Source organism: Vicia villosa, linkage group LG7 (assembly GCF_029867415.1).
Source record: "Vicia villosa cultivar HV-30 ecotype Madison, WI linkage group LG7, Vvil1.0, whole genome shotgun sequence".
Lineage (NCBI taxonomy): Eukaryota > Viridiplantae > Streptophyta > Magnoliopsida > Fabales > Fabaceae > Vicia > Vicia villosa.
The window spans coordinates 71507243-71519601 of NC_081186.1; the positions used below are offsets into that span (position 1 = coordinate 71507243).

At 30.8% G+C, this 12359-nt stretch overlaps 2 protein-coding genes across 2 annotated transcripts; one reads left to right on the forward strand and one right to left on the reverse strand.

Annotated features, from left to right (window-relative positions):
* Positions 1–7403: 7403 nt before the first annotated feature.
* On the reverse strand, positions 7404–7931 carry LOC131619300 (uncharacterized). Its single transcript, XM_058890411.1, has one exon. It carries the CDS (start codon positions 7929–7931, stop codon positions 7404–7406), a length of 528 nt encoding a protein of 175 aa, XP_058746394.1.
* A 2863-nt stretch (positions 7932–10794) lies between these two features.
* On the forward strand, positions 10795–12141 carry LOC131617412 (uncharacterized). The gene is made up of 2 exons (XM_058888700.1): positions 10795–11156; positions 11331–12141. The coding sequence occupies exons 1-2, from the start codon at positions 10834–10836 to the stop codon at positions 12112–12114; spliced, it is 1107 nt and encodes a 368-aa protein (XP_058744683.1). The 5' UTR covers positions 10795–10833; the 3' UTR covers positions 12115–12141.
* Positions 12142–12359: the final 218 nt, after the last annotated feature.

Sequence of the window (12359 nt, forward strand, 5' to 3'; positions counted from 1 at the left end):
TGTGGGGGATGAATCATCCCCTAAGATGTAGGGTAACATGGCTAGCAAACTTTAAGAATATTGGAGCTATATTCTCGGTCATGACTTTTTTGACCTTGCTCATCTAGGGAATATGATGGGTGATTCATTCCCTAAGTGTAGGAAGATGTGGCTAGCTCGCCCAAACCCCTTTAAGTCTTCTTGTGCGTCCCATGAGGTCATAAATGAATGGGCTGAGATTGTTGATTACTATACGGGTCATAATATTTATAACAGTCCAAATATACAATCATTTTTTTCTTAAATTGAATATTATATATGATCAAATTCCTAGACGTGCTTGTTCAAACATCACAAGTCTCTTAGAGTATGATTTGAGAAAATTTTATCATAATATTTACTTCAGTGTGATTGTATTTCAATTTATATTGTTAGCAAATAAAGTTAAGACTGAGATTACTACAATTTAATACACCAAATAAAATCATGTCTTATATGCATTACTTGAACTATTTTTGTATGATAAAAATACAAAGCATCTTAGAATATATCTTCTTAGATGTGTCAATCTTAACAAGAGCTCGAACTCCAAATGTTATTGATGTTTTTGTAGCATTATTTGAATGTATGACTACTTAATCCAAAAATTGCATAAATTTGCTAAATAAGTTAAATAGACCACTTAGCTAATGTCTATCGCACTCTAATTAAAAAAACGATAGAGTTGTGAAATTAAAATAGAAAAAAAAAACATCAACAAAACTTCCTAAATAATAGAAGATAAAAGAAGACATTTATATAGCTTATTTGTGTTGTTATTGTTCTGCATATGAAAATTTTAGGCAAAATTACACCAGAGGTTATTTAAGTTATTTTTTTGTAACAGATTGGTCCTTTAAGTTACCAAACGAGTGCAACTAAATACTTAAAGTGATATCAAAATGCATAAAGTAACATCCTAAATACACAAACCATCATCCAAATTACATAAAGTAAAATAAAAATTAAAAAAATACATCAATCAACATCCTAATTGTATTTTCTCTTTGTGGGCATCTTTGGTTTGGTAATTTAAAGGAACAAGTTGTTACAAAAAAACTTAAGGACCAACCTATTACAAAAAAAAATAACTTAAAGGACCTCTGGTGTAAATTTACCAAAATTTTATAATAAAAATTAGGAACAATGTAATCGTTTACATCTTAATTAACTACCTATTAGCATACCAATTTACACTTAAAAATGAATAAAAGTCGGGAAAACACAAACACAATAGAGCAAAGGTTAATATAATCTTTCTCAAGTCTACTATGATTTATCTTGATCGTTAGGACTCTAGGCTTTGTCAGCACTACAGTGGGATTGGACCATTGAGGTAAATGGTCACATTCCCCGTTTTGTAGAACCTTTAATCAAGGAAAACAAGAATGATAAAACCATGAGTAGATGAGTTTTCCACCTATGGACAAGGTAAATAAAACATGTCGAGGAATAGAAAACAAAAACCATATGTGGGGCCCCACGTATCCTAGAAATGAAGGGAAGAATCAAGTTTTATGCATGTAAATAGTTTAATAATATATGATGTGATGGCCAATAAGATGGTCTCATTCATAAATACCATACCCTATAAATTTCAAAACACATTAAATCAATCAATCAAGTTTTTATGCATTTTTCACGTTGTATCTTATTTTAATTTTTATACATTTTATAGATTAACAATAAACTCCCCCTGTATTCATACTTAAATTTTTTTGAGTAGTTAAGTAACCCACAACTGAAGGACATAGTTCATCCCTCAGCGTAATCACTTGAAGAAAAATGGAATCATTGGGATATATATATATATATATATATATATATATATATATATATATATATATATATATATATATATATATATATATATATATATATATATATATAACAATTATCGGCTAACTTTTAGAGTTTGGCTGCAAATTTTGGCATATCTTGTGGGACATTACAACTAATAATGTTAGAAATTTCCAATCACTAGGTCACGATCACACTTGGAGTATGCACCTGTGGTATTGAAATAAATTATGTAGTATGGATAAACCATCACCATCATCAATGAGGAGGCCAGGCTAACAACGACCAGATGAAACTCTATAATTAATGGGTATGTCAAAAATTGTGCCTCTCCCCACTATTTCTAGAGTGATGATTGTTCCACATGAGGAACTAGGGGTAATGACGATTTCCTTCATTAGAAAACACTTAGACTTAGAGATACATGATATCATGTATCACGTCTTTAAAACACATGCTAACATTGTGCAATCTATGATTTATAATGAGGCCGAACAAGTCATAGAGTTGGAGGCCAAACGAGCCAATTTATGTGACAATTGTCACCTAGACCAAACAAAAAGGTAAAAAAGATCAACGTTAGTCAGTCTAACAACATAACTTTAAAGACAAGGTTGTATATTATCTGGCTCGGTAGTCATGGGAAGTTATCTAGCTTATATTGAATCCTCTAACATAACTACCACAATTTGATATAATTATAACAACCATGGTGGTTTTGACGACATCTCAACCAATGAGACTTATGCTAGTGAACTATCATGGAACATGAATCCATTTTACCTGTGTAAGTCGTCGATGGTATTTAGAGATCCTTCAAGAAACAACGCAGAAATGAGCCAGGAATAACCATGGGGTAATCCCTTATCCAACAAGATCCCTAAACCTCTTGGACATTAGTTGATCTAGCCTCCAAGCTGATAAACATGTGAGGTATTTTGGGATCCAAATAAATCCCATGGACATGCTTGTTTATAGGAATTCATATTTAGAGTGCATAGATAGGTTTATGCTTATGCATAGAGTTAATAAAACTCCTAAATTTTCCACCTTTATAGGAAATATAGTAAGTCAACCATGAAGCACATTGGGAGATTTATTGTGTTGTGTGGTGGAAGAAATCAAAATAAATTCTATAGATTACCATTCCTATTATTATTCAAAGGAACAAGGTTTTCGTGATATTTTTCTTTTTCACCAAACTTGAACTTGATTCAAGCTTGGGAATACATGGAAATATGTTTCTACGATAGATTTTACTAGCCTCAAGTTGAGGTAATAACATCTTATTTAATGAACATAAAATTGCAAGTAAAAATATAAGGATCCAAATTCATCAAGAAGTTCATATATAATACTGATAAATGTCAGGGTCATTTTAGAAAATTTAAAAGCCTTATTCCAACTTTTAAAACTGGTTATATATATATATATATATATATATATATATATATATATATATATATATATATATATATATATATATATATATATATATATATATATATATATATATATATATATATATATATATATATATATGAGAAATGATAACTAGTACCCTCAAGACAATGATTAATTATTTCAAAATAGTAAATTTATCTCGGTAATCTGCGTATTTAATGTCTCGAAAATTGAAATATTAAATTTTCTATAATTTATTTTCTTTTTTTAGAATACTTAATCATTGTCTGAGGACACTAGTTAGCAAGATATATATATATATATATATATATATATATATATATATATATATATATATATATATATATATATATATATATATAGTGGCGGTTCTATAGCCTGGCGAGCCCGGGCATGCGCCTGGGCTCAACCCCTATTTTCTTTGTATTTTCCTTAATATAATAGCCGATTTTTAAATGGAACCAAGGGCAAAATTAATAAAAATAAGGGTGTAAAAATTAAAACAGATGAATACCCAATGGCCCAAAAAGACCCAACCCAATTAATTATTTATAATTTAGAATAAAAATTAAAAAAAAACTAATCAGAACAGTCTGCTCCTCTCTTTATACTGTTCATATTTCTCTCTCCCCTCTATGTCACTTTCACGTTTTAATTCAAGCATGGACACAGCAGGAGGAGCAGGTAATGTCTTTCTCTAAATTTTTTTCTTATTATAACAATTATATTATTATATTATAAATCCTCTTTCTATAAATACACTCTTTGTTAAAGTTTCTCAAAGTTTTCAAAATATTTTTACCAATTTATTGGATTGGAAAAAACATTGATTAATGTGAACAAGAAAAGACAAAGATAAGTTTAACTTATTGGATAGGATTGAACTAATTAGTAGACAATACAAAGTAGAATTTGGTTCAATGTTATCCAATATGTTATGCTTCCCTTTGTGTGTCTTATTTAATACATGTTGTATACTTGTTGTGCGTCTTGTATAATAGTTACATTTTTTGTGTTGTTTTGTGTTCAATAATACTAATCAATTTGATATTAATATTTCAGTTTAAAATTTAAAAAGTTTCATAAATTGTTTAAATTTCATAGGAACCATTGTTTCTACCTTTAGAAGCAAGCCATAACAACTTAAAATCATACGAGTATATGCAATTAAACTTAAATACTTGATTTTTTATGAATCTATAGGCATTCATATAGGCGGATTCAGACATTATATAAATTAATATGTCTAAACATTAAAAAAGTATGAGCTAAACTATATTTAAAATAACAAATATATTATTTAATAAAATATTTATAATAAAAATTATCTACTATCCATTTCTTAAAAATAAGTTAAAATAACATTGTTGTTAATATTTTAAAAATATTGTTTCCATAAAAGTTATACAACGATTGTTTAATCATTTTTCTATAAAAGTTATACGACGATTGTTTAATCATTGATCACTCATTAGAAAATTGGAGGGTTAATTGTTTGTCTTTTTCTTATATAAAATGATGTCATTTTGATAATTTAAAAAAAATATTAAATTCAAATAGAAGTATATTTTGTTTAAAGTTTATTTTGAACAATTTTTCCTCCTTAGAATTAAATTTATTAGACAAATTGTTTTGTTATTCATTTTATGTTGCAGCTAGACTTTTGTTTAAAATTTATTTGGATTTATATTTTGTATTATTTTATCGTGTGCGATGACAATATTTAGAACTTAAGTTTAAGGAATGAGTTTTTGAAATTATGATATTTTTAAATTTTGAAATTTAGTAGGTGTTGTGATATTTTTTTAGAGACCAACTCATCTGGTTGATCGGTTTAATAACTAACTAATTTTGCTATAGAGATTAATTTATTCAACTGATTTATTCGATTTAATCTAATTTAGTCATGCGCATGGGCGGAGCTATAGCCCAGCGAGCCCGAGCACGCGTCCGGGCTCAACCCCTCCTTTCGTTGTATATTCTCCACACTAATAGTTGATTTTTATACAACATCAAGGGCAAAATTAGTATTTTTTAGACAAAATTAAGGACAAAATTAATAAAAATAGGGTGTAAAATTTTTGGACAAAATCAAGGGAAATGTTTTTAGACAAAATTAGTAGAAATAAGGTGTAAAATTAATAAAAATAGGGTGTAAATTTTTTGCCCAGACTCCCTAAAATTTTTGGCTCCGCCAATATATATATATATATATATATATATATATATATATATATATATATATATATATATATATATATATATATATATATATATATATATATATATATATATATATATAAATATAAAATAAGGCTTGATTAGAGTTTTAATCTTTTAACTAAATTGTTTGTTTTATATTGGTTTCATAATTAAAACTATTATTTTTAAGTCCCTCAAACTATTCGTGTTAAGTTATTCTATTACATTAACTTTTAACTTGAAATGTTTAAAGTGACGTGTCTACTATAGACTTTATTATTATTTTTTTAATTTTAATCATTATTATTTGTTCTTTTTAACAATATCACACTCTTAGACCTATTATTTTTTACTATTAATCATGCTTCTCCTTCTTCATCTCTATCATCATCTTGTTCTTCATTAACCTTCATTCAAAATTCCGAAAAAAAATCGATAAATTATTATTATTATTATTATTATTATTATTATTATTATTATTATTATTATTATTATTATTATTATTATTATTATTATTATTATTATTATTATCATCATCATCATCATCATCATCATCATCATCATCATCATCATCATCATCATCATCATCATCATCATCATCATCATCATCATCATCATCATCATCATCTTCATAACCTTAATTTGTTGAACACAAGACACTAAATCAGAAATACAAAATTCTATAAACACAAAACACTATAACTCAAAAGGTTCTAAACTAAAAAAAAAAACATAACTTGCTAAACACAATACACTAACCTAGAAACTCAATTCCTTAATCTGTTGAACACAAGACACTAAATCAGAACAACAAAATTTATGAACACAAAACACTATAATAAAACTTAAAATTATTATAAAAAAAAAAAAAATTAGCTTGACAAACACAATACACTAACCTAGAAACCTAAATCAGGACTATAACATACTATTTTTAGAGATTAAAGTAGGAGATGTAAATTGATGGACGGTGTGACAAATACACCATATCACTGCAAATAATATAATGGTGAGTATCATTAAGTATCAAACCCAATGATTAATTTTAACAATGAATTTAATTATTTAAATAGTTGAACAAAGAGATTTTAAATTGGAAGAGAGATATATTGATAAAATAAAAGTTTGTAAAATTAATGATAAAAATATGTTAAAGACGAGAGACTAATTTTAGACTTCCCATGTACTTCTTATTTCATACTGCCAATTAAATGTATTATTTTATATTATTGCTAATTTCCAAATTTATCAAATCTTAATCTCTTAGTAATTAGACTTTTAACAACTTAAACGAACTCTTGAATCTCTTACTAAGTTAGATTAAACATTTAAAAAGCATAACCTAAAATATCTAGTTCAATGTATAATTTTTTAAACTCTATTTTTAGAAAGTAAATTGTCAATCATTATAAATGATTAATCACTTAAAAGCATTAAAAAAAAGACTATATAATCAAAAGACAAAAGTCATTTAAAGATACAATGGTTATTTCTAAAAGAGCTTTGCTATTCCTACACTAAAAATTACACACAAGTATACTACACCGTAAATACTAGCTTCATTTTGCTTTGCACAAATTCTAATTTCCATTAAAATAAAAAATATATTCAATACTGTATGAATATACGGTGTATATGTAAAATCCAGTGTATGCATATCAATTCTCTTTCTAAAATTAGTTATTCATCTCAACAATTATGTTCAATAGGCTAAGGTTATGAAGATGATGATGAAAATTCAAATTTATTTATTTATTGATTTTTTATAGGTTTTAAATGAAGGTTAATGAAGATGATGTACATGAAGAAGGATGATAATAAAACACTTAAAAAATATTAGGTATTACTAATTCATCATTAAATTCAATAGACTTTTTTTTTTTTTTTTGAAATAAAAGAATATATATTATTTCAAAAGTAACTGTACAAGAACAAACACAAACAACTCTATGGACTAGTTACATCATGAGTAAAGCTAATTTCTTTCTAAATTTATCTTTCAGCCAACCTCTAAAGACTATAGATTCAATGATCCTATGAACAACAGTAGAAGAATCTTTATTTGTATTCAGACCAAAGGTATACTCATTACGAAACCTCCATATACCATGGACAGTTTCCGCCACAGCGATCTTCAGCATGCTAGCCCTGAAACTCTTGCCTTTCGTGTTCTGAAGAATCCACTTCATCTCTTCTTGCCAATGTTGAGGGTTTCGCTTAACTTCAAGCCACGATAACACATCCTGCCAAATGTTCCTAGTAACTTTGCATTTGGTAAGCAAGTGGTCAATGTCCTCTTTATGGTCCTCACAAAGGTTACAACAGTCCTCATGCAGTAAACCGAGTCGTTTCAATCTGGCTTTAGTAGCCAAACGATTATGGCAGACAAGCCATAAGCAGACTATGGCTCTAGGCCTCGCTCCATTGTGCTGGATAAGATGACACCAATTAACCTGCTCCTCTTCTAGCATCAACTGTTCATACATATTCTTAGAAATATCAAATAGTTGAATTTAAAAAAAATATATATCTATGATTGACATTCAAGGATCTTATCTCACTTTAAATATTAAAAGTTCAAAGTTAACAGACTAACTTAATTGCTAAAAAATAAGTAAGAGACTTAAAAGTAGCAAATTAATTATGAGATTAATACGAAACAAACAATTTATTTAAACGAATAAGACCCTAATTAGGTCTTTTCTATCATGAATTAAGAAAAAAATATATTAATATATTTCATTTTTTAATAAATAAAATAAATTTAAGATTTTTACTTAATTTATTAAATTAATTAAAATTTCTAGATAGCTAATTTTTATTTAGGCAAAATACCCTTTTTGGTCCCTTAAGTATACTCCAAGGTCCATTCTGGTCCCTTATCTCTAAAAAGTGTCAAAGTGATCCTTTAATTGTCCAAAAAGGACCACGTTTGTCCTTTCTGTCAGCTCCGTTAGTCAAAGTCAAAGGAAAGGCATGGGTGGCATACATGTGGCATTTACGTTTTTATCTTTATTGCCAGGTGGTTTATTTTAATTGCCAGATGTGTAAATCAGCAATTGACATAAAATAGAAAGGAAAATGAAATAGAAACCTCATTGTCTCTTCGTTGGTTCTTGAAGGAAACCCTAGCGCAGCTGCCATTGACGAAACTCCAATCTCTAGTTGATGCGAACGAGAACGAAGACGACATTCAAGGTGAAAGCAAAGACGAAGACGACATCAGAGGTAAGTTTCTGCATCTCTATGGCTGGTACTCTATTATGGTTTTAATTCCATGTTTCTGAAGTTTATATCGTGCGCTTCTATTTAGGGTTTCGTTTGAAATGGACGAGTATCTAATCATTACAATCCACCATAGTGGTGAATTTGCGAGTGAGGACTTGAGCGTTTACGTAGGAGGTCAGATTGCTAAACTGAGGGTAGATGCTGATAAGTGGAGTTTTTTTGAGCTGTTAGGTAGTATCAAGGAACTAGGTTATCGAGCCATAGAAAACATATATTATAAGGATCCAACTGGTGGGATGAATATATTGGTAGATGACAGAGGGGCATTAGAGATTGCTGATTTATATAGGGTTCATCTTAGTGTTGAGGTCTTTATTAAGCACGCATTGTCCCAGGCTGTTTTTGCTGATGAAGCTGAAGGTTTGTTAGATGATATTCCACTTAATGAAATGCCACCTAATGAGATAGTAGATGAGGTAGCAGTAGAGATTGAGGAAATATTGAAGGAATTTGATGTGAGGGATGTAGCACAGGATGATGTGAGGGATGTAGCACAGGATGATGTGAGGAGTACTGATGTAACACAAGATGGTGAGAGGGCCAATGATGTAGCACAGGATGATGTGAGGACTAATGATGTAACACAAGATGGTGAGAGGGCCAATGATGTAGCACAGGATGATGTGAGGACTAATGATGTAACACAAGATGATGAGAGGGCCAGAGATGTAGCACAAGATGATGTAAGTGCAGTTGGAGCTGATAATGGACTTGTGGATGGTGAGGTTGATGATGATTTAAGACTGACTGATGATAGTTCTGATGATAGCAACTTCGAGTATGATAGTGCAATGGAGATAGTATTTGATGATGATTCTGATGAGTATAGTACTGAACTGGAAGAGGAGGATGGAATGGACTGTGATATTGAAGATAATGAACAAATGAAAAGTAAAAAAGGAAAACAAATGTCTGATGAAAACAAAGAAGATAGTAAAGGGAGTGATAATGATAGTGAGGATCTTGGAAGTGATTGTGATAGTGATGATAGTAGTAGGGCTAGGAGAAAGAAGTATCCAATTTTTAAGCTTTTAAAGGATATGTCCAATTACAGATGGGAAGTGGGAACATATTTTACTACAAAGGAAGATTTCAAGGAGGCAATTGTTACTTATGCAGTCCATTCTGGCAGAGATTTAAGGTTCACTAAGAATGACAAGATAAGGGTTAGGGTCAGGTGTAAGGATGGATGTGAATGGGAATCTTACTGTGCTAAGTTGCCTACTGAGGATTCATGGCAACTAAGGAAAGTAGTTGACACCCATAGCTGTAGTAGAGAGTATCATGTAAAGTTACTGAAGACAAAATGGTTGAGCAAGAGGTTACAAAATTCACTTAAAACAAACCCTAGACTGAAGTTGAAGGACATTAAGGAAAAGGTTCAGAAGAAGTGGAATGTTGGGGTTAACAAAACCAAGGCTATAAGGGCTAGGTTTGCAGCCAGAGACATGGTTGATGGGTCATTTCTAGGGGATTATACAAGGGTGTATGACTATGCACATGAGTTACTAAGATCTAACCCAGGTTCAAGTGTTAAGGTTTGTGTCCAGCCTGCACAAGAAGGTTCAACTGTTGAGAATTTACATTTCAAGAGGTTGTACATATGCTTGGCAGCTTGTAAGGAGAGCTTCAAGTGGAGCAGACATTTCATAGGACTTGATGGATGTTTTTTGAAAGGCTTATGTGGAGGTCAAATACTTGCAGCTATTGGCAGAGATCCCAATGATCAAATGCTACCAATAGCATTTACAGTTGTTGAAAGTGAAAACAAGGATAGCTGGACATGGTTCTTGGAGCTTCTTATTGATGATCTTGGTGGGAGGGAAGAGTGCCTCACATACACTTTCATTTCTGATCAACAAAAGGTATGACATTTTCATTTTACATTTTCATTTCTGATCAACAAAAATGTATGACACGTTCATTTTTTATGACTTAGGGTTTATTGCCTGCAATGGAGGAACTTCTTCCAAGAGTTGAACAGAGATTTTGTGTTAGGCATCTATACAACAATTTTAGGAAGAGGTTTGCTGGAAAAAACTAAAGGAGATTATATGGAAAGCAGCCAAGTCAACTTACTACCAAGCTTGGGAGAGAGAGATGAAAGTAATGAAAGAGGTCAATGTAGAAGCATACAAGCACATGATGAGCACTCCTCCAAGATTTTGGAGTAGATCATACTTCAAAACTCATAACAAGTGTGATGCTGTACTGAACAATATGTCAGAAGCCTTTAATAGTGTCATATTGGAGTCAAGGGCAAAACCATTGATCACCATGGTGGAAGAGATTAGGGTATACATGATGGAAAGGTGGGCAACAAACAGGATGAGGTTTCAAAAATTAGAAGATGTTGATGTGTTACCAAACATTAAAAAGAAGATTGAAAAAACAAGTTCATACACAAATATGTGGCTTGTAAGGTAAATTCTGATTTCATTCTGATTTGAATCCTGATTTGTTAAATTATGATTTGTTAAAGTCTGATTTGTTAAAGTCTGATTTCAATCTTGTTTGTTGAGTTTATATTGAAATAAGTTCTGAAGTAATACTGAAATAAATGCTGACTTTATTCTGATATAAATTCTGATTTTTAGGATGTCTGATGAGTTTATATTTGAAGTGAGGAATTTGGAAAACAATGCTGAAAAATTTACAGTCAATCTGAAAGATAGGACTTGTTCATGTAGAAGGTGGGAGTTGACAGGCCTCCCCTGTGTTCATTCACTATCAGCAATCAAAAGCAGGAACCAAAAGATTGATGATTATGTCCCTGAGTATTACAGGAAATCAAGATATATGCAAGTGTACCAGCCAGTTATTTTTCCAGTCAATGGCTCAAACCTATGGGAGAGGACAGAGTACCCTGATGTTCTGCCACCCAAATTTAGGAAAATGCCAGGAAGACCCAAAAAAAGGAGGAATTTGGAACAAGGTGAACTGGATGGCACAGATAGAAAGATGAGAAGAACTGGCTTCATTGTGAAGTGCAGTAGATGCAAGAAACAAGGACACAACAAACTTACTTGCAAGGTACCATCAACTACTGCACAAGCAGCTCCATCACAAGCAGCTCCATCTCAGACTACTTCTGTACAAGTATCCCAAACAGCTCCTTCAGCTTCATCACAGTCATCTCAATCAGCTCCTTCACAATCATCTCAAGCAGCTCCATCACAATCATCCCAAGCTCAGAAGACTACTCCAAAATCAGCCAAGAAGACTACTCCTAAAGCAAAGAAGTTGGCAGTTAGAAGGCCAAATGCCCCTTTTATCCCACCTGGTCCAACCACAAGGCTGACTGCTGCAAAAATAGCTATAGGTCCAACAACAAGAAGGACAACACCTACTAAAAGGGCCACACCAAAATGGAAACCATAGTCTCTTTATTTTATGTAGTGTTTTGGATTTTTAGACATCAGTTTGAATATTTTGTAATGTGTCTGAATATTTTGTGTTTTTAGAACCTGGTATGCAGTATTTTGGCCAAGTAATTTTGTGCTTTTGAACATGTGATTTCTGATGGCAAGGTTAATGTTAAAGTTAATGCAATATTTTGGCCTATAATTTTTGCCTTTTTCTGTCTTATGAATATTAGTGGTTTGTGTCCTTTAGCAAAAGTCAAT

Excerpts from the sequence above, each read along its gene's own strand:
- LOC131617412 (XM_058888700.1), top strand. The coding sequence starts at position 10,834 with ATGAAAGTAATGAAAGAGGTCAATGTAGAAGCATACAAGCACATGATG. Across the intron at positions 11,157-11,330 it reads ACAAATATGTGGCTTGTAAG|GATGTCTGATGAGTTTATAT; the intron begins GTAAATTCTGAT and ends TCTGATTTTTAG.
- LOC131619300 (XM_058890411.1), bottom strand. The coding sequence starts at position 7,931 with ATGTATGAACAGTTGATGCTAGAAGAGGAGCAGGTTAATTGGTGTCAT.